The sequence below is a fragment of the Canis aureus genome, chromosome 12, assembly GCF_053574225.1.
Source record: "Canis aureus isolate CA01 chromosome 12, VMU_Caureus_v.1.0, whole genome shotgun sequence".
Lineage (NCBI taxonomy): Eukaryota > Metazoa > Chordata > Mammalia > Carnivora > Canidae > Canis > Canis aureus.
This window is the reverse complement of record NC_135622.1, coordinates 5106694-5129719: the sequence shown is the minus strand read 5'-3', so window position 1 is coordinate 5129719 and position 23026 is coordinate 5106694. Positions and strand designations below refer to the sequence as shown.

The window sequence follows — 23026 nt, the reverse complement described above, 5'->3', positions numbered from 1 at the left end:
CCCATATAGGCTCACACACACAATATCCTCTCTCTTCCTTACACTGCTTCAGAATTCTTCATAGAACTTGTTACTTCCTGATACATATTTGCTTATGGCCTCCTGCAACTAAGCACCACAGGGAGATTTTTGTTTTGCTGTTATACTTACCAATGTCTAGAACTGTACTTGACACAAAACATTCAAGAACTTTTATCTGAATGAATGAATGAATGAATGAATACTAGAGATGAGCTTCACAAAACATGTTCCTTGCCTCAAGAAGCGATGAATCCATCGGGGAGAGGTAAAAGACTTAAATAATTGCATGTGCTCAGTGGAACACATGAGCCTCCAAATCTGTCCAGAGGATTTACATAGGCAGATACGATGGAATTGTTCATCCAGGTTGTGCCTATCAATAGAATAGCCAGGACTCTTGTAAACTATAATGTATTATGCCATAGTGACCGGCGAAGGTGAGATCACATCTTGCTTTTTATTCTTTCCTCGTCTCGAAAATTTTGCTAGGAAATTTTTCGCTTCACTTACTTCCTCTTACCACATCTAAAGAACCTACTGGCTATGAATGGTATCGTCCAAGGGGAGTGTAAAATATTGTTTGGTCTGGGAGTCTGCGTAGTGAACGGCTCACTGGAGCTGGCGCATGCGCACCTTTTGAGACACTGCAAGATGGCTGCCAGCCACTTTGTCGCGCGTCGGTGCCCCAAGGAGTTAGCGGCGGCGGCGGCAGCTACCAGAAAGTAACAGTAACCTCTGAGCGGTGGGAATTTCCCGGCCTGTTGTGGGAGCTGGACAGCCCCAAGAGGGGGACCTCGCTAGGAAGTTAAGGGCAGGACAGAGCGGTGAAGCCCCTCCCCCAACCTCTCCTAAGTTTGACCAATTCCCTCACCCTTCCTCCGGTTTTTCCTCCTAGCCCGCTACACGCCGGTCTGCTGCGCAGGCGCACAAATAATCGTAGCGCCTCCTTGGTCCTTGGGACTTGCAGCCTTCTGCGCGCGCTTCTCGTTCTTGTCCTTTGATTGGCCAGGCCGCCCCGCCATCACGCCTCCTCTGCTTTCTAGGTTGTGAAGGAAGCGGGGAGGCGGGGCGAAGCAGCGCGTGCGCGATACTGTTGCTGTCCCTTTGCTGCTATTGCGTTGCAAAAAAAAAAATCCTGACTAGGTAGCCTTGGGCCTTTTCTGTGCTAGAGGACCTAAAGGAGAAAGATTCTGCAACTGAAGGGGCAATCGGATAGTATTAAATTTAAGGTATTAACGCCTACCCTTACAGGAGTGTGGCGATAGGAGTGGGGACGAGCCTTAGCTTTGAGACCTGAAGAGTGTAAAACCATTAGTTTCGGGGCCAGGCGTTTTGAAAGGCTTTGCAGGATCTGTTTTCTGCGCAATTCTTCCGTGATTATTGACTGGTTTAAACACAACCCCTTGAACAATTCTGATAAACCTTCGATGCCCGCAGCCCCTCCTTACAGCGTGTAGGAGTCACCAGCGTGCCCAGCAGCTGGTCCTCCCGACCTACCTCCAGAAGAGCCTAGCGCGTGTACCCTCCCCACCCCCTGACCTCCCTCCCCACCTGCGGCTTTCACGCACTCGCAGTGATTGTTTTGCCCGCTCCGGCTCCCGCTCCCGCCGCCGCCGCCGCCCCGCCGCCGCCGCCGCCGCCGCCGCCGCCAGAGGAGCAGCAGCGCTTGTGCAAACCGGGAAGATGGCGGCCGGCGGCGGCGGAGGCAGCAGTAAGGCCTCCTCCTCGTCGGCCTCTTCGGCAGGGGCTCTGGAGTCCTCGTTGGATCGAAAATTCCAGTCGGTAACTAACACCATGGAATCTATTCAAGGCTTGTCGTCCTGGTGTATAGAGAACAAGAAACACCACACTACTATCGTCTACCATTGGATGAAGTGGCTCCGGAGATGTGAGTGTCGGGGGTGACTAGGGAAGGGGAGACTGGGGAAATGGGAGGAAATCCTTCCCGAAACGCCTGGGGTTTTCCCTCGGAGCCACTGCATTCGGTTGGCCTTGTTCACATTAAAGCTTTGACGCGAGTGTTCCCAAACCCAGACTCCATTCCTAGGTAGGGTTGTCCTGAGCTGCAGGAGGCTCATCGTTTCTTGAATTTTTTTTTTATCAGCTACTTAACTGACTTGGTGTGTGTGACCTTGGGCCGTTGGGCCCAGATCTTTAGAAATTTAGGTATTATTTCATTTCAGAGCCTTTTAAGGTGCTGTTCTCTTTAGTGAACCTTCGCGGAAATTATCGCGTCCGTTTATTTCACAGAGGCCTTGACGTGCTAATTTCTGGTTTTCTTGATGATGGACAAGCTATGGTTCAAGCAATAGCAGAGCCACTCACTTGGTTGGAATATTTTGGACCGCTCTGTTTTACGCTGACCTAAAACTCGTGGTGTTATAGGAAGGGCCTTACTTGGATGAATGTTACGAAGTAACAGGAGCTCTACTTAGAACTGAGCCGACCACCTGGGAGGTTTCCTTGTACCTGAGTTTGCTGCAATCAAATAAATACGGGCTTCTTGATACTGGCCAGAAATAACTGTAGTCGGTATCATCATTAGTACCTTAAAATGAAAACATGTCCAGCTACTTTTCAGTCACTTGAAATACCTTTTTAAAGAAATGGGTTTGCCTTCAGAGGTAAAACAGGAAATCAGGAAATGGGCTTTTTGACTGTATAGTACTCCCCCCCCCCCCCCCAAGTTACTGCTTTTTTGTATCCATCAGAGATTTTTTTCCACTTTGCTTCTTTACTACAGAAAGGAGGTATAGTAAACTGTCAGGAAGCAGGGATTGTTTCCAAAACATTTCAAATCTCTTTGCAGTAAGTGTTGGAAAAATCATTGTTGTTTCCTGCTGAGAAGAGGGGTTAACCCTAAATCCATATATATCTATTTGACTTTAAGGTCTTTTGTTGCTTCTTGCCTATGGCATGTTACCAGTGAGACCCATCATCCAGTTACTCTTCTTATTCCACTTCTACCATTGTCTTTGTAATGTTTTGATTTGTGTTTACGTCTTGGGGAACAGATGGATAAAACTTACAAAATCATAGGCCCCAATCTTCAAACTATTTGTGTATATAAAGTTATTATTGGTGGAGATGTTTTGTGCCACTTTGAATATATGCTGAAAAGATTGTAGGACCAAGACAAGATTACCTATATTTACTTTCCAAGAAGCAAAATTAGAACATACAATATAGGCAGCCTGGGTGGCTCAGCGGTTGAGCCCCTCCCATCAGCCCAGAGCGTGATCCTGGAGTCCCGGGATCTAGTCCCGCATCGGGCTCCCTGCGAGGAGCCTACTTCTCCTTTTTTTAAAAAAAGGAAAAGAACATACAATATAAAATACGGTAACAGTCATTAAAGGCTCACATATTAAGTATCTGTTATGTGTATTGCCATTTACAATATATCTATTTCATTATATTTTAAAATAACTCTAAGAGGTAGATTTTTAAATTTTTTATCTTTAAAGATTTTATTTTATTATTATTATATTATTTTATTATTTTATTTTATTATTTTTTTTAAAGATTTTATTTATTTATTCATGAGAGAGAGAGAGAGGCAGAGACACATGCAGAGGGGGAAACAGGCTCCATGCAGGTAGCCCGATGTGGGATTCGATCCCAGGACTCCAGGATCATGCCCTGGGCTGAAGGCAGGCGCTAAACCGCTGCGCCACCCAGGGATCCCTAAAGATTTTATTGATTTGAGTGAGAGCACTAGTGGAAGAGGTATGGGGGGGGGCAAGAGAGAGAATTTCAAGCAGACTCTCCTCCCCTCCCCCCCATGGGGCTCCATCCCAGGATACTGGGATCCTGACCTGAGCTGAAGGCAGCCACTTAACCATCTGAGCAACCCAGGCACCAGAGGTAGATTTTTAATTTTTATTTTTTTAAATTATTTTTTAAGATTTTATTTCTTTATTCATGAGAGACATAGAGAGATAGGCAGAGGGAGAAGCAGGCTCCCTATGGGGAGGGGAGCCTGATGCGGGACTCAATCCCAGGACACTGGGATCAGGACCTGAGCCCAAGGTAGATGTTCAACGACTGAGCCACCCAGGCGCCCCCAGAGGTAGATTTTTTAAATCATTGATTTACAGGTGAGGAAACTAAGGCCCAGAAATGTTAGGTAAATTGTTTAAGGTTACACAGAAAAAGGGTGAAGTTAGGATTTGACTCCACCATATCAGATGACAGTGACCACATTTAACTTTGTAATCATGGTTTCAAGATTAAAAAAAAAGAAAAGATTGTTCTTTAATGTGCTTGACACACTAGTGGTAGCAAATGCTCCTGTGAGTCTGAGAACATGCTCTCTCTCTCTCTCTCTTTTTTTTAAAACATTAGTACTAAATTATACAAACATTTAATGTTTCCTACCTTTGAGTTCTGGTGCTTTAACTGTATGGTTACATCATTTGCAAGACTGAGTTGGTCCCTGTACCTGTCTTGTGGGATTTCATATGACAATTAGAGTTTTTTTCTAGTTAGCAGTAAGAGATGAGCCAGAAGTTTTCTGCCTCTACTATTGTTGATATCTTGCCTGAGCTTATTTCCCTTGTATTGATATCTTGAGTGAAAAAGTGATTGCTGTAGTTAGATAATACTTCATTTTGAAGTGCATTATATATAATTTGTATAGGTAAATGCATTAGGCTTTCTAAAAACTTGATTCTTTTTTTTCCTTAGTGGAATAGAACTTCCTAAACTGTTAAGAGTTATTTGTAGTCATTTTGTCTTTACATTTAATGAACATCTATCTCAGGGTAAATAAAGCCTTTTGAGATAAAATTTCAGGAGAGTGATGAAGGGCACAGTGAAAATAGTTTATGCATTAAGCCTCATTTAGTTTCATATTTCTTTACAGTTGGGATTATTTTAGTTTGAGTTTGGTTTCTAAGTCAGCTTTAGGCAAGTTTGTGAAGGAGGTCTCTCTGACGGTCCCAGACTTTGTCGTTTTCCTGATGTCACTTTGCCTCTCTTTTTTGTTCTGGCATCCATTACTTAGGAATTGTGTTTATTTTTTATTTGTTTAAAGATTTTATTTATTTATTTATTCATAGAGACACAGAGAGAGAGAGAGAGAGAGAAAGAGGCAGAGACACAGGCAGAGGGAGAAGCAGGCTCCATGCAGGGAGCCTGATGTGGGACTTGATCCCAGGACTCCAGGATCTTGCCCTGGGCTGAAGGGAGGCGCTCAACCGCTGAGCCACCTAGGTGTCCCAAGATCTAAACTTCTTTTACTGTGGTTTACAAGTTCCCACACCACCTGCCCTGCCTACTACCTCTCAGACTTCTTCCAGTTCTGTTTTTGCATCATTTAGATGCAAGCTTGTGTATTACCTTCAGAAAGGCCCTTCTCTTATTTAACCTTATTCCAGGTGGTCCCTGCACTTGGTTTCCGTCACTTCACATTATTTTCAGTATATGAAATTACTTGTTTATTTGTTTATATTTTTTTTGTTTATCTTTTCCCCACCAGATTACAGAGCTAGGTCTTCTTTGCTGCTATATCCTCAAGCAACTAGAACAATGTTTAACACAATGTAAGCAGTCAATAAATACTTGTCAGCATAATTTTGTGTATTAATCAAGAACTTGCATTGTTTTAATTTCTGTTTATCAGAAAGAAATGTTTGTAATTCAGTGAAAGAAATGTTAATTATGGTTGTCAGGTTCAAGATATGGTTCTTTTTGTTTTGTTTTTGTTTATTTGTTTTCTAGATATGGCTGTTTTTGGACTTGATGTGCAGTTGACCAGATTTTCGTTTCATTTACTTCATTTATTTCTCATTTTAAAATGTGAAATAGGAATCAATGTAGAAAAATGCAGACATAAGAATTAGACCTATATTTAGACCTTAGTTCCTTCATTTAATACCTGGGTGAGGGGTGCCTGGGTGGCTCTGTGGTTGAGCGTCTGCCTTTGGCTTAGGTCATGATCTCCGGGTCCTGGGATTGAATCCCACTTCAGGCTCCCTGCTCCATGGGGAGCCTGCTTCTCCCTCTGCCTATGTCTCTAACTCTCAATCTGTGTCTCTCATGAATAAATACAATCTTAAAAAAAAATGAAAATAGGTCGTAACATATAAAAAACATTCAGAGTATTTATTATAATGACAGTGATAATACAGATAAAGATTGTCTTAAAATCCTGAGTATCCAGAATAATTACAGCAGAACTTTGTTTTGGGTATAGTGCTGGAAATTCCCAGTTAGGGGCAGATGGATTGGACCAGACTCTGTAATGAATTAGCAAGTGCTCTGAAGAACTAGTAGGACAAAATCGAAATTACTGTGTTCGTTAAATTTCCATGTCTTCTAACCCTTGAATGAGTTGGTTTGTTTTAGAAGGTGTTATGAGAATTTAAGTGAGTTTTTGAAGAAAATGGAGATATAGGAGAGTAGTATAATTTGTAGAGCTAAAAATCTGTTAAGTCCCTTCAGTTATTTTTGATACAAACTTTAAGTATTTACACCCCAACCTTGACCTTCTGTTGAGTATCCTATTTTAGTAGTTATCACCTTAATGACCAATCTTTTTTTCTTCTACTCCCCTTACCCTCCCCCTCCCCCTCACTTGAAGGAACTCTCAGTACAGTCTGTTTTTTTTTTTTTTTTTTAAGATTTTATTTATTTATTCATGAGAGAGAAAGAGAAAGAGAGAGAGAGAGAGAGAGGCAGAGACACAGGCAGAGGGAGAAGCAGGCTCCATGCTGGGAGCCTGACGTGGGCCAGGGCCTGATCCCGGGTCTCCAGGATCAGGCCCTGGGCCAAAAGCGGTGCTAAACCACTGAGCCACCTGGCCTGCCCATCCCGCAAAAGAAATTGTTATATAGAAATAGTCTAGCAAAAAAAAAAATTATCTTTTTACAGGATTAAATTGTTGCAGAAAGTTTACGAAGTGTGTTACCATTTTTTTAATTTATGACAGTGGTTTCTCAGTTTGGGCCTCAGGGATCCTTAGATAGACCCTGAAGATGGTGATAATTTTATAGCTAACTTCTATCCAGTGGTTCCTATGTGCCAGGCACCTTTCAAAGTATTTAATACATACTAATTAATTTTAGTCTTCACAGCTCTTTGAAGTGTAGGTGTTATGATCCGCATTTTACAGATAAGAAAACAGGGACGCTAAGAGATTGATTAATTTGCCAGTGGTTACAGAACTATTACATGATAGAGCTAGGATTCAATCCAGGAATTCTGGATTTAGAGTGTGTATAGCCACTATATTATACAGCCATTCTGATTCACAAAATATTTCATACCACGTAGAGAACTCTTGACTACTTGCTCATTTATTTAAGAGAAGGCCATATAGATTAACCAGAATGTTGAGATTTTAAATCTTTGTGGGTGTTTTGTTTTTGTTTTCTGTGGCACAGCTGATTATCTTGTGTGAATTTTGAGTTCTGATAGGCATTTTTGTTTTTGCTTGAAAACTTGTTAGCTATGAAACCTGATTACTAGATAAAAATTTCTAAATGTGAGGTGCATTTGGATTAAATAATAAAAGTAGTTTCTTTCTTTCTTTTTTAAGATTTTATTTATTTATTCATGAGAGACACAGAGAGAGAGGCAGAGACATAGGCAGAGGAAGAAGAAGGCTCCTTGCGGGGAGCACCATGTGGAACTCGGTCCCAGGACCCTGGGGTCACGACCTGAGCCAAAGGCAGATGTTCAACTATTGAGTCACCCAGGTGTCTCTCACTCTCTCTTTTTTTTTTTTTTTTCTTGAAGTAATCTGTACACTCAAAGTGGGGCTTGAACTCATGACCCCAAGATCAAGAGACACACAGTATACAGACTGAGCAAGCCAGGTACCCCATAAAAGGGTTTTCTTGACAAAAAAATTTGAAGCGTAATACCGATAAGTGGGGAGTGTGGTCTGCTTTTGTTTATTTGATATTCCACAAATCTGAGGGTCTGGGGCCATTTCTGCTGCTTTGGTTTCTGAAATGTAGTTACTTCTTTATTTACTGTTTTTTTTGGGGGGGCACAGATTTTAGAATTTTTATTACTTTTTTTTTTTCTTCAAACAGCAGAGGCCAGGATGCCTGGGTGGCTCAGTTGGTCGGTTAAGCATCTGCCCTGGGATCAAGTCATGATCTCGGGGTCCTGGTGTCCAGCCCTGCACAGGGCTCCCTGCTGAGCAGGGAGTTTTCTCCTCCCTTTTCCTCTCCCCGGCTAGTGCTCTCTCTCTTTCTTAAATAAATAAATAAAATCTTTAAAAACAACAACAGAGGTCAACCACAGATATGGACCTCCAACAATAAAAGCAGTATCTTGAGGCACCTTGGTGACTTAGTCGGTTAAGATCTGCCTTCTGCTCAGGTCATGATCTCAGGGTCCTGGGATCAAGCCTTGTATCGGGCTCCCTGATCAGTGGGGAGCCTGCATCTCCCTCTCCCTCTGCCTGCTGCACCCTCTGCTTGTGCTGTCAAATAAATAAGTAAAATATTAAAAAAAAAAAAAAAAAAAAATAAGCAGCCTGGGTGTCTCAGCGGTTTAGCGCCACCTTCAGCCCAGGGCGTGATCCTGGAGATCCGGGATAGAGTCCCAGATTGGGCTCCCTACATGGAGCCTGCTTCTCCCTCTGCCTGTGTTTCTGCCCACCCCCCCCCCCCCCGGTCTCTCATGAATAAAAATAAATAAATAAACAAACAAATAAGTAAAATCTTTACAAAAAAATAAATAAAAAGCAATATCTCAAGTGCCAGATACTGAGTATATTAGGTTTCCTACTTAGTAATATCTGTATCTACCTAATAAGTCACAGGGTAATAGTTGTGAGTTTCTATGCTGTGATCCAAAAGCCTAAAAACAGAAAACAAATGCAAAAGCCTAAAAGCAGCTGGCATAGTTAACTGTTTATTTTCTTTGTAATCCGACCTTTGTAGCAGGTATGTAGGCTAGATATTTAGAATATATAACAACATTGTCATAGGCATAAAGCTTTTTATTTTTTAAAATATCTTATTTGTTTGTTTATTTATTTGAGGGAGCAAGAGCATGAGAGGCGTGAGGAGTAGAGGGAGAAGCCGACTCCCTCCTGAGCAGGGAGCCTGATGCAGGCTTGGTGGGGGCTTGGTGTAGGGTTCAATCTCGGAACTCCAGGATCATGATATGGAGCTGAAAGCAGATGCTTAATAACTGGGCCACCCAGGTGCCTGGTGTAAAGCTTTTTAATTACATGTCATATGTATATGAACGAGTAATACAGGGGGACTAGATACGAAGTCTAACTCTGAGTATCAAGATGAATTTTACTTATAAGTCCCGGGCTTATATTCAGTTCTTTTACGAATATTTGTTGAATACCTGTTGTACTAAGCACTGGGGATACAGCATGTGAACAAAATGGAGAAATATGTTTGCCCTTTTGGAGCTTATATTCCAATAAGGGGAGACAATAAACAAGATAAATAGGTAAAATATATTAGAAAGTAAAAATATTAGAAGTACTGTAGAGAAGTATAAAGCAGGATAGGAAAATACAGAGCGTTATAGGAGTTTGCAGTTTTAAATTAGGTGGTTAAGAGAAGGCCTCACTCGGAAAGTGATATTTGTGCAGACAGATGAGGTATTAAGCAATATAGATAATGAGAGTGTGAGGAGAGAATGTTCTAACACAAAAGAACAGAAAAATACAAAGGTCCTGAGATGTGCCTGGGGAGTTTAAGGAAGAGCAAGAAAGCTTTTGTGGTGAAAAAGGAGTAGTTTAGCAGATGAACTCAGATTATGGTGGGTGATAGTGGAAGAAGGGGCACATCACAATGTTTTATAGGTATTTTAAGGACTTTGGCTTTCATTCTGAGTGAGATGGGGAGCTATTTGAGCAAAGGAGTGATATGAACTGATAAATATTTTTAAGTGAGCTCTAGGCCCTCTGTGGGGCTTGAACTCATGTCCCTGAGATCAAGAGTCTCATGCTCTACCAACTGAGCCAAGTAGGCACCCCCCATGATTTATGTTTTTAAAAGGTCATTCCGATTGTTGCAGAAACAGGGATACCGATTAGGTGTCTGTTGTAGTAACCAGTTAGGTATCTGTTGTAGTAATCCAGGAGTAAGATGTTAGTGGTTTGGACCAGGTTGTGGCCTGTGTAAGTGATTTAATTCTGGATCTATTTTGAATGTAGATCTAATCAGATTTCTAGATGGATTAAACATCAGGTAAGAGGGAAGTAATCCAGAATGACTGTTTTTTGTTTTTTTTTTTGCCTGGCTAGAAAGAGTTGATATTTATTAATATGAGGAAGGCTGTAAGTAGAACAGATTTTGGTAAGAAGATCAGAAATTTAGTCCTTTTTTTTTTTTTTTTTAAGATTTTATTTACTTATTCATGACAGGGCGGCGGGGCAGAGACACAGGCAGAGGGAGAAGCAGGCTCCATGCAGGGAGCCCGATGCAGGACTCGATCCTGGGTCTCCAGGATCACACCCCAGGCCGAGGGCGGTGCTAAACCGCTGGGCCACCCGGGCTGCCCAGAAATTTAGTTTTGAATTGGTTTGGATTGCCTATGTTTTAAAATATCTTCATTGAGATATAATTCACAAATATAAAATTCATTCATGTAAAGTGTACAATTCAGTTGTAGTATATTCACAGAATTAGGCAACAGTCACCACAGTGTGTGTGTTTAATGTATAGGTTGTCTTTGGAGCCGCAGGGCTAGAAGAGATCTACATCAGAATTAAGTATAGATAGAGTAATACGTGTAGATAGAGAAGAGGTCCGGAGAGAAGGATTTAGAGCATTCAGTATTTCAGATCCCTCTTTCTGCTTATTTAGTCTAATGTGTTCTTGGCTTAGATTCTTTTTGAGGTTTAAGGTAAACCTTATTTTAGTTCCCCAAAGAAGTAATAAATCTATTTTGAGCTCTTGAATGTTTCTACTCTTGGTTTAGGCTAAAAAGCACTTATGGATTAGTTAGGCAGTAGCTGTATCATAATTACCAACTATAAAATTATTGCATAACTGGTTCTCTCTCTGTCCTTTGGATGCTAAGATCACTTCTTCTTCATTCTATTGCCCTAAATTCATAGAGATGTAGATTATATTTTCCATGTTTCCTGACAGTGTTTGAAAACATGAACTACCTAATTATGACATATAATTATTGCAATGGTATGTACTAAATGAGCTTTTTTTACTTGGATTATGATACTTTATAATCAGTCATTATATTCTTCATTTAGCTGGGTTGTCTCTCAACTGCAGAAGGGTGATGATACAAACGTGGCCCTAGGTGGGTTTGAAGCCTTGTATATAACATAATTTTGTTATATATTCCATAGTAAGCTAAATGTTAAATTATGTAGCAAGTAAACATTCCTTTAACTAAAAGTGTGAAACAATATTGACAAACTTCAAATTATTCTTTGTTACGGAAAGGAAAATTTCATTGGCAGTGGAAAAATGCTAATTAATATTTGCTCAAATAGGTCACACCAAAATTACTGTTTTGTCTGCAAAGAAAGGGTAAGTGTGTATATGTGTATAATTTTTTAAAAATTTTAATTATTAGAGAGCATGAGTTGGGGAAGGGGTGCTGAGGGAGAGGGAGGTGACTCCCCACAGAGGGTCTTGGGGCTAGATTTCAGGACCCTGAGATCTTGACCTGGGCTGAAGTCAGATGTATAACCAGCTGAGCCACCTAAGCACCCCTGTATGTGTACAATTTCTTAGGGAGTGGAGGGTTACTGATTTTATTTTTAGTGATTGGCTTCCTGCTTTTCATAAACTAATAAATAATAGATGCATCCAAATTAGTTTTTCTCCTAAGCTTTTGTCAATTAGTTATATTTGTTTTAAAATTTCAACTATCTGGGCAGCCTGGGTGGCTCAGCAGTTTAAGCGCCTGCCTTCTGCCCAGGGTGTGATCCTGGAATCCCCAGATCGAGTCGACGTCCGGCTCCCTGCATGGAGCCTGCTTCTCCCTCTGCCTCTCTCTCTCTCTCTTTCTCTCTCTGTATAAAATCTTTAATAAAAAAAAAATTTTCAGCTGTCTGAGGTGTCTGGGTGGCTCAATGGTTGAGACGCCTTTGGCTCAGGGTGTGATCTGGGGATCCTAGGATCGAGTCCCTCATTGGGCTCCCTGAGAGGAGCCTGCTTCTCCCTCTGCCTCTCTCTCTCTTTGTATCTCTCATGAATAAATAAATAAAATCTTAAAAAAATAAAATAAAATAAAATCTTAAAAAATATATTTCAACTATCTGAGAAGTAAGGATATAAGAGGTTTTTTAATGTCTAGAAGAAGTTCAGAGACTCTAGTAAAAATTACTCAGGAACTTAATAGTGTTATACAAACCAGCTAGACTGAGTTTCTCATCCATTTGTCAAGGAAACAAGAAATAGTTGGTGTTCTGTAGTGCTTTCAGATCCCACTGCTCCCACAGATTTTAATTATAGAACACTGGAGGAATGCACATCTTGTAGAGAAAGCAGTAGAACCTAGTTACTCTTTTTGGAAAAAGGCAACAATCCCATCTATACTTTGGAACATGAAAGTTTTTCTAAGATAAGACAGTTTTTTAAAAAATGAATTTTGATTCTTACAAACATTGAAATAGAGCGTCTTTGATGAAAGAAAGTGTTCAGTGTGCTAGGTTTATTTTGTTTGTGGCCTTTATCTTTCCCTCCTCTCTTCCTCCTTCACTCTCTAGTGGTTAGTTTCACTTTGACTCTATAGTTCTTTGGTACCCACTAGCAAAGACAGTGTGTTTCTTTATTACCCTTTAGTAGCACTGTTACAGGGAGATCTTTTATTTTTTTATTTTTTAAAATTTTTATTTATTTATTCATGAGAGACAGAGAGAAGGCAGAGACATAGGCAGAGGGAGAAGCAGGCTCCTCCCAGGGAGCCTGATGAGGGACTCGATCCTAGGATCCCAGGATCACACCCTGAGCCAAAGGCAGACACTCGACTGTTGAGCCACCCAGGCGTCCCAGAAAAGACCTTTTAATGTTAGAAATTAGAGCTTACCATTTTGAAAAAATATTTATTTATTTGAGTTTATTTAATCTCTACACCCTATGTGGGACTCAAACTCACGACCCCAAGATCAAGAGTCGTATGCTCCTCTGGCTGGGTTAGCAACCACCAGTTTTTATTTTAAAAATACCAGAATGGACCCTGTACTGTTTTTGTGTTCCCTTTACCATCAGGTTAATTTAAAAATTGTAGCATAATGCGTTATTTTAAAATGATGATCTCTGTGTCCAGGGGGCAGTCATTATTTGAATTATTAAGGTTTCTTTTATAGTGTGTTCCTATGTCCAAATACAGAGGATTTAGAAAATGAAGTTAGAAATACTGTGTGCTTGCTCTGTGGAAAACTCTGTATTGGAATTATAAGGAACTTAATTCTTAGTAACTTAGGAATTGAACAAAAATAACTGGTTCTGGGAAGTCTGATAGTATGAGGTTTTTATATGCTGTAACATTTTAGAAGGGAGTATCACTTTTTGGTTGAGGTGAAGTTGTCATAGGTATTACCTATAATCTTGACATCAGCTTTGCAAGATATGAATTGTCCCTACTTAAAAATTTTATTTTATCTATTTTTTTAAAAAGATTTTATTTTTTTATTCATCAGTGAGACATGGAGAGACACAGGCAGAGGGAGAGGCAGGCTTCCCTTGGGGAGCTTGATGGGGGACTTGATCGCAGCACCCTGGGATCATGACTTGAACCAAAGGCAGACATTCAACCACTGAGCCACCCAGGCGCCCACTTTAATATTTTACAAATTGAGGAAAGTTAATTGGTTATTTGAGGAAATTGTCAGAACATTTATTGCATAGAAAAAGGAAACCAGGGATCCCGGGGTGGCTCAGCGGTTTAGCGTCTGCCTTTGGCCCAGGGCGTGATCCTGGAGTCCTGGGATCGAGTGCCCCATCCCGCTCTCTACATGGAGCCTGCTTCTCCCTCTGCCTGTGTCTCTACCTCTCTCTCTCTCTCTCTTTCTGTGTGTGTCTCTCATGAATAAATAAATAAAATCTTAAGAAAAAAAAAGGAAAAGGAAACCGTACCTGATTTCAGAGTAGCTAAGCTGTAAGGCTAATTTTCATTTGTTTGTTTTATATAGGCAGAAGGTTAAAGTGAGAGAAAAAAGAAATGCAGTGGATTCAAAGCCTGAGTTACTTACAAGTACTTTGTTATTATTTAGCAACATTCTTTATTTAATTTCCAGTCATTTATATAGTCAACTTCACAAATGTCACTAATAAATTTAATGATAGCTAACAATGGTACACTAGAATGTGCAACTCTTGAGATCTCAGGGTTGTGGGTTCAAGTCCTATTTTGGGTGTAGAGATTACTTAAAAATAAAATCTTAAAAGAAGTGGCCTACATATATCAAGTTCTTATGTGATCTCCTTCAGTATAAAAACTCATGAGGTAGGTACTGTGTAATTTTTATTACTGTGTAAGTGTACAATTAACTACACTGATGACAGGCAAAATAATATAAATGATAAGTGAAATATTTCATATCTTAGTGAGGGAAAATAAATTGAAGGTACAAGGATGGTAAACAGTAGAGCTAGGATTCAAATCTAAGCAGACTTTTTTTTTTTTTAAGATTTTTATTTATTTATTCATGAGAAACAGAGTGTGAGAGGCAGAGACACAGGCAGAGGGAGAAGCAGGCTCCACGCAGGGAGCCCAATGCGGGACTTGATCCTGGGACTCCAGCATTACGTCCTGGGCTGAAGGGAGGCGCTCAACCGCTGAGGCACCCAGGCATCCCCCTTTTTTTTTCTTTAAGGAGTGAATAGGAGCAGAGCGAGAGAGGGAAAACATAAGCACACTCCATGTTCTGTGCAGAGCCCCACATAGGGATCAATCTCACAACCCTGAGATCATGACCTAAGCCAAAATCAAGAGTTGGATGCTTCACTCACTAAGCCACCCAGGCGGCCCCAAATCTTTTTTTTTTTTTTTTAATTTATTTGAGAGAGAGTAAGTAGGCATGGTGTAGGGTTGGGGGAGGAGCAGAGAGAGAGAGAGACCTACCCAGATGCTTCACTGAGTGTGGAGCCCATCATGAGGCTCCATCCCACAACCCTGGGATCACAAACTGAGCTGAAACCAAGAGTTGGATGCTTAACCACCTGTGCCACCCAGGAGCCCGCAAATCTAAGCAGTCTGGCTCCAGAGTGTATACTCCACCATCGTGCTAGATTGCTTCCCACTTCTTTCCAAGTTTATTGGTATTTTGTAGTGTTCCATAGGCAGTATGTTATATATGGTGTAATGGTTTCCGAACAGCATTGTGCTTATTTTTTTCCAATTTCATTGAGATATATTTGATGTATAACATTGTGTAAGTTTAAGGTATATATTGTGATATTTGACACACAAATGTATTGCAAAATAATTACCACAGTAAGGTTAGTTAACATATCACCTCACATAATTACCTTTTTTTTTTTAGTGTTTTTTAAGATTTTATGTATTTCAGGGAATCCCTGGGTGGCTCAGCAGTTTAGCGCCTGCCTTTGGCCCATGGCGTGATCCTGGAAGTCCTGCATCGGGCTCCCTGCCGGGAACCTCCTTCTCCCTCTATTTAAGTCCCTGCCTCTCCTCTCTCTCTCTCTGTCTCTCATGAATAAATAAATAAAATCCTAAAAAAAAAAAAAAAGAAAAGAAAAGAAAAGATACAGAGAAAATAAAACATGACAGTGAACAGAAATAAGAGTATGAATTTGTACTTTTTTTTTTTAAGATTTTATTTAAAAAAAAAGATTTTATTTATTCATGAGAGACACACAGAGGGAGAGACAAACACAGGAGGCAGAGGGAGAAGCAGGCTCCATACAGGAAGCCTGATGCAGAACTTGATCCTGGGACTCTGGGATCACACCCTGAGCCAAAGGCAGATGCTCAACTGCTGAGCCATCCAGGCATCCCTGAATTTGTACTTTTTACAAACTGTAGCATTTCCCCAAAAGTGATATTTACATGTCAGTATCAGAGTTTAGGAACTATCATGTTAAACCTTGTTTCATGCTGCTGAGTGTTAGTGCAGTTAATAAGGTGCTTTATGAATTTCCAAGAGGCAGGGGATAAAGATATTCAGCATTTTCCAAACTTACTTGACCATGGAATCTTTCTTCTTTAACCATCTCACGTGATTAGTATTCCATGGAACACATTTTGGGAAACTTTGTTAAGAAAGTTTTTTCTAAAAAAAATAAAAATAATAATAAAAAAAGAAAGTTTTTCTAGGGCAGCCTGGGTGGCTCAGCGGTTTAGTGCCACCTTCAGCCCAGGGCATGATCTTGGAGACCCAGGATCGAGTCCCGCTTGGGGCTCCCTGCATGGAGCCTGCTTCTCTCTCTGCCTGTGTCTCTGCCTGACTCTCTCTGTGTCTATTATGAGTAAATAAATAAAAATAAAAATTGAAATCAAATCCGTGAAGCCAGAGATTTAATATAGTTCATATTTTTAATATTATCATTAAAACATAAAGTAAAATATAAATTTATACTATATTAAATATAGATAATCTTCTAATATAAATCATTAGCAGCTCCTGGCTTTGCTGCTTCCTTTGACTTTGGTCTTTTTGCCTGAGTCACCTTTATAATTGCCCTGTGTGATATAGGTGGCTAGATTGGACTTAAGCACCTTTTTGCCATGTTTAATTACCCTGACTAGTGCTTTCAGAACCATCTGTCTCTGTTCAGTAGTTCAAAATTGCTGAAGTTTTAATTTTTTTCTTAACCAACTTTGGAAACATTAACCTAGTGGAGATCTAAATCCTTTCTTTCCCCAAGGATCTTTCCTTTGGGTTCTTGCCCTGAGATGCAGACTCACCCTATAAGTGGGGGGGCGGGTGTGAAGAGTGGAGGGGACTGAGCCCAGGGAGTTTCTGAGCTAGGTAGTAAATAGGGTAATGAGTTTGTGGTGAAAGTGAGAGGGGTGGTGATGGATGAGTAGGTGAGGGAAAGATAACCAAGGAAGATGAATGGAGCTGCTTTTGTATAATGCCAACAAAAAGTGTTGTATTTTGGGATTTAAAATAGCACAGTAAACTGTAATACCTGAAGCTGATTATAGTTACTAAAAATAAATAATATATTTCGGGAAAAATGTCAGGAGTCCATTATAAAATCCAACAAATGACCAAGATTCGAATTAGTATAGCAGTAATGGGGAAGGCAGAAAAGATCTAAAAGGTATTTAAAATGTGGAATTTGATAGAACTGGCTGACCAGCTGGATGTTGGGGATAAGAGGAAAGCTTGGAAGACAGAGTCTGTGGATTCTGTCTTGGATGGCAGGGAATTTGGGAGGAAGAGATAGATAATAAAAGTAGGCTTGAGTATATGGATTTGGGAATGTTTGGAGAGCATCTGAGAAGAGTTGTTTGGTAGATAATTAGCCATATAAATGGTGCTTATAATCCTAGTATTGGCTAATATTTATTGATAGTTATGGGCTTGATGCTGTCCTAGAAATTCTATGTGTATTATGTCATGTAATCTTGACAACCTTTGAATGGATAGGTACGATTGTTATTCCATTGTGTATGAGGAAAGCACTGTTTAGAATGGGTCACACACAGGCACCTGGGTGGCTCAATGGTTGAGTGTCTGCCTTTGGCTTGGGTCGTGATCCCAGGGTCATGGGATCGAGTCCCACAACGCTTCTCCCTCTGCCTGTGTTTCTGCCTCTCTCTGTGTGTCTCATGAATAAATAAATAAAATCTAAAAAAAAAAAAAAAGAATGGGTTATTCAGTTGGAAATGGGGCTGGGCTTTGAAACTGGTTCTGACTCAAGAAAGATGTTCATAACCACTTTACTGTATTTGGGGGGGGGGAGATTTGAACTAGAGTTGCAGACTTGGGAGTTGTAGACATATTGGTAGTAGTTAACGAATGAACACTTCAAGGAACAGTGTTTGAGAAGAGAATACGGCCAATGAAAAAATCTTGGGTAACACCAGAGTTTCAGAAGTTAGCAGAAAAAGAGTTGTCCTAAGTAGGTGTGAGAGGATCAGAACAAAGTGATTTTTCAGAAACTAAGGAAAGAAAGTTTGCCAGAGGAATTTTGGTGGAGATGGTTTTGGGAAGGAGCATGATTATTTTGGGCAGAAGGGTAAATAGAAAGACCTCTATTTCTGGTGATACGTGACATTAGATTTTGTAGGATCTTCCCACTAAAAGCAACAACAACAAAACAACTAAATCCTGCATAAATTGCAACAAATACGATTTTTTAAAAATATTTTATTTATTTATTCATTCATGAGAGACACAGAGAGGTGGAGGCAGAGGGAGAAGCAGGCTCCCTGCAAGGAGCCTGATGTGGGACTTGATCCCAGATCCCGGACCATGCCCTGAGCTGAAGGCAGAGGCTCAACTGCTGAGCCACCCGGGCATCCCCAAATATAATTTTTTAAATAAACTTTTAACTTAATTATATTTTTTAAAGATTTTATTTATTTATTCATGAGAGACACACGCACAGAGAGAGAGAGAGAGAGAAGCAGAGACACAGGCAGAGGGAGAAGCAGGCTCCATGTAGAGAGCCCAACGTGGGACTCGATCCCAGGTCTCCAGGATTACACTGGGCTGAAGGCGGCGCTAAACCGCTGAGCCACCAGGGCTGCCCCCTAATTTTATTTTTAAAAGAGATTTTATTTATTTGTTTGAGAGAGAGCAGGTACATGTGAGCAGGGGGAGGGGCGAAGAAGGAGGGGAAAAGAATCTCAGGCTGACTATTCTAAGCACAGAGCCCAGTATAGGACTTGATCCCACAACCCTGAGATCATGACCTGAGCAAAAATAAAGCATCAGATGCTTAACTGATGAGGCATCCGGTGCCCCAGTAAACTTTTTATTTTATAGTAGCTTTAGATTTACAGAAAAAGGGCAGCCAGGGTAGCTCAGCGGTTTAGCACCACCTTCAGCCCAGGGTGTAATCCTGGAGACCCAGGATCGAGTCCCACGTTGGGCTCCCTACATGGAGCCTGCTTCTCCCTCTGCCTGTGTCTGCCTCTCTCTCCCTACCCCCCACCATGTCTCTCATAAGTAAGTAAGTAAGTAAGTAAGTAAGTAAATAAATAAATAAATAAATAAATAAATAAATCTTTTAAAAAATTTACAGAAAAGTTATAAAGGTTGTATCACCTGTGTCTGCTCTTGTTAACATCTTACAATAGAAAAAAAAAATAACATCTTACAATAGTATGGTGTCTTTGTTAAAACTAATGACTTAATATTGATACATAATTATTAACTAGAGTCTGTACTTTTTGCCTCATGTCTTTTTCTGTTCTAGGCTCCCATCCAAAATTCTGCATTATATTTAGTCATGTTTCTTTAGGCTTCTTTAAACTTCAACAGTTTTAAGCAGTACTATTTGGCTATTTTGTGGAGCATCCTTCATGATTAGCTGAGGTTATAGGTTCTTGAGAAGAAGAATGCAGAGGTAAAGTGCTATTTTCTTCACACCATATCAAGAGTATCCTACAAGACAACTTATCACTGATGATGCTAACCTTGACTGAGGCAGTGTTTATCAGGTTTCTTCACTGTAAAGTTATTCTTTTTCCCCTTTTATCATACTGTATACTTTGCAAAGAAGTCACTGTACACAGTTCACACTTAAGGAGTGGGGAGTTATGCTTCATCTCCTTGAGGAGGCAGTATCTATGTAAATTATTTGGAATTCTTCTTCTTTTTTTTTTTAAGATTTTATTTATTTATTCATGATAGTCACACAGAGAGAGACAGAGAGGCAGAGACACAGACAGAGGGAGAAGCAGGCTCCATGCAAGGAGCCCGACGTGGGATTCGATCCCGGGTCTCCAGGATTGCGCCCCGGGCCAAAGGAAGGCGCCAAACCGCTGCGCCACCCAGGGATCCCTGGAATTCTTCTATATAGGAGGTTCCATGCATAGTTTTTAATTCATTACTGGTTCCATGCATAGTTTTTAATTCATTCATTCATAGTTTTTAATTCATGCTAAAAAAGTAAGGATGCTCTGTAAGGGTCTGTTCTCACTTATAAGAGTGAAGAATCCGCTAAAACAGGACAGTGAACAGTGAGCCAACAGAAAAGGCAAGATTGCCTCCAGGGCAGATGCCCATATTAGCATTAATGGGAGATGTTGTCTTTGGCCCGTAGCAAATATAAGAACCCTCTGAGAAGGATGCTAAATTGGACCAAGGACTAGTTTCCATCCTCAGTTCACCAGAGCAAGTGCAAATACATTTTGAGAGGTAGCCTTTTCTTTTCTCTTTTTTTTTTAAAGATTGATTGATTGATTGATTGATTAATTTGACAGAGAGAGTTTGCGTGCACACACAAGCAGGAGGAGTGGCAGGCAGAGGGAGAGGAAGAAGCAGGCTCCATTCAAAGCAGGGAGCCTGACACAGGGCTTGATCCCAGGACTCCGGGATCATGACTCAAGCTGAAGGCAGATGCTTAACCGACTGAGCTACCCAGGCAACCCCAAGAGAAATAGCCTTTTCTGGTTAAGCTCTGAATTACCACAGATAAAATTCAACAAAATATAAATTCAAAATTAAAAAAATAAAAAATAAAATAATAATAATAATAAAAACTACCAAACACAAGGAAATAAGCCAGTATGAGTGAGATTTGGTAGAAAGAAACCCCTAAAGATTTAAACTATTAGAATGATAAAATATAAAATGTTTAAATCAATAAAAGGTAGAATCTAAAATACTGTAGGAAATGAAAGACTCTCAGACTTGGTTATATAGATTTTGTAAAGGAACCAAGTGAAATGTTAGAAATGAAAAATATAGGGGTGCCTGGGTGGCTCAGTCTGTTAAGCAATCTGCCTTGGGCTCACGTCATGTTCTCAGTATCCTGGAATTGAGCCCTGCATTGGATTTCCTGCTCAGCGGGAAGTCTGCTTCTCCCTCTCCCTCAGCACCACCCCCCCATCATGAGTGCTCTCCATCTCTCTCAGATAAATAGATAAAATCTTTTTAAAAAAAGAAATGAAAAATATAATTGTTGAAATTAAAAGCCCAATGGATGGATTAATTGACTGAAAAATCTAAAGTAATTTCTCAGAATATAATGTTGAAAGATAAGTTGATAAGAATGATAATGAATCTAACATATGTGTGATTGAAGTCCTAGAAGGAGAGAGTGGAGAACAGGTGATACTTGAAGGAATAATGCTGAGAGGTCTGAAGAATTAGTGAAAGACCTGAATGTACAGGAAGCAGAATGACTATGAAGGAGATTAAATAAAAAGAAATGCATACCTACACACTCTGTGGCTAAACTGAATACTAAAGTCAAAGGGAGGCCCTTAAAAACAGATAGAATAAATAGCTTGCAAAGGAAGATAGACCAATAGCAACAGTAGTAGTTAGAAGACACAAGATAAAACTTCCAAGTGCAGAGAGAAAACAACTATCAATTGAGAATTGTATACTTAGCAAAGCTATTTTTTTTAAGATTTTATTTATTTATTCATGAAAGACAGAAAGGCAGAGAAGCAGCCCAATGTGGGACTTGATCCTAGGACCCAGGACCACGAACGACCCAGCTGAAGGCAGATGCTTAACCACCTGAGCCACCGAAGTGCTCCCTCTAAGTCATGTTAGATGGGGAGAAAAGTATGAACTTTAAAATATTTATTTATTTATTTTAAATTAATACCTCTACACCCAATGTGGGGCTCAAACTCAAGATCAAGAGTTGAATGCTTTTCTGACTGAGCCAGCCAGATGCTGCAGAATGGTTTTTAAAGATTTATTTTCTTATTTTGTGTGTGTATGTGAGAGAGAAAGCATGCATGCACACAGGGGTTGGGGGGAAGGAGGAGGCATAGGGAGAGAGAATCTCAAACAGACTCAGATTCTGTGCTTAGTACAGAGCCCTATGTAGGGCTCGATCCCATGACCCCGAGATCATGAGCTCAGATGCTCAAGCAGTTGCACCACCCAGGTGTTCTCTGCCCCAGAACAATTTTTTAAATCCATGAGCAAACAGCTCAGCTGTGTGATTAACCAACATTGAATCATGTATGAGCAGAGTTTGGGTTATAATCAACTTTTTAAAACGTTTTGCTGATTAAATGATATGTGCATAATTATTATTCTGTGTGGTTATTAGGTATAAGTAATTAAATAACTCATGTAAATCTCTGTATTTAGTGTTACTATAGCAGACCAAGGCAGACCAAACATTTTTGAGGTCACCTGAGAAGACCATTGACTTGAAGCTCTAAGACTTCTTTGAAGATGAGAGTTTCCAGGAGATTGGGCCTCTGATTTTTTTGCAGCCTAGATGTTTCAAGAGCCAGAACAGAGCAAGGGAGTTATAGGATTGGAGGAGGTAAAAACCATAAAGCCTTTTTCTTTCCATTTTCAGAGGCCAGAGTTAGAAGTAAGAAACTTGTCATACATACTTAGTTTAATTCGATGGCATCTTTTTCATATACTTACCTGATACATACCAACCTAGAAAGAAAACTGAGAGAAAACAACTACACTTAGTGAAGTATTTAACTTGTTCTGTAACAGTAGTAGGTACTACAGACAGATATTTCACATATATTATTTATTTATTCCTTCCAAAAGTATTTTGAACTATTGCGTTCATTTAAAGTATTTTTATTTATTTATTTATTTATTTATTTATTTATTTATTTATTTATTTATTTATTTATTTATTTGAGAGAGAGTACAAGGAGCCTGATGGGCCCAATTCCAGGACCCTGAGATCACAACTGAGCCAAAGTCAGACACTTAACCCACTGAGCCATCTCAGGCTACCCCTATTGTGTTCATTTTAAGATATGGAAATTAGCTCAGTGGTTGAGGATCTGCCTTTGACTCAGGATGTGATCCCAAGGTCCTGGGATCAAGTCCCACATCAGGCTTCTCAGGGGGCCTGCTTCTCCCTCTGCCTATGTCTCCACCTCTCTCTGTGTGTCTCTATGAATAAATAAAATCCTTAGAAAAAAAGATGATACGGAAATTAGGGCTCAGAGACAT

General features: G+C 40.1%; 2 protein-coding genes across 9 annotated transcripts in view; one reads left to right on the top strand and one right to left on the bottom strand.

Moving 5' to 3' along the window:
* The window catches only part of LOC144280412 (uncharacterized), a 204584-nt gene that overhangs the window by 178844 nt on the left and 2714 nt on the right, over nucleotides 1-23026 (bottom strand). The window lies entirely within an intron of this gene.
* RPRD2 (regulation of nuclear pre-mRNA domain containing 2) overlaps nucleotides 654-23026 on the top strand; it is a 90970-nt gene continuing 68597 nt past the window's right edge. For 4 of the 6 annotated variants that reach the window (XM_077842429.1, XM_077842428.1, XM_077842431.1 and 1 more), the window contains exon 1: nucleotides 655-1909. In XM_077842429.1, coding sequence (XP_077698555.1) covers nucleotides 1705-1909 — 205 coding nt within the window. In that variant the 5' untranslated portion in view covers nucleotides 655-1704. Of the gene's footprint in view, nucleotides 1910-23026 lie in introns of all 6 variants that reach the window. The other 2 variants (XM_077842433.1, XM_077842432.1) reach the window with 1 other exon arrangement.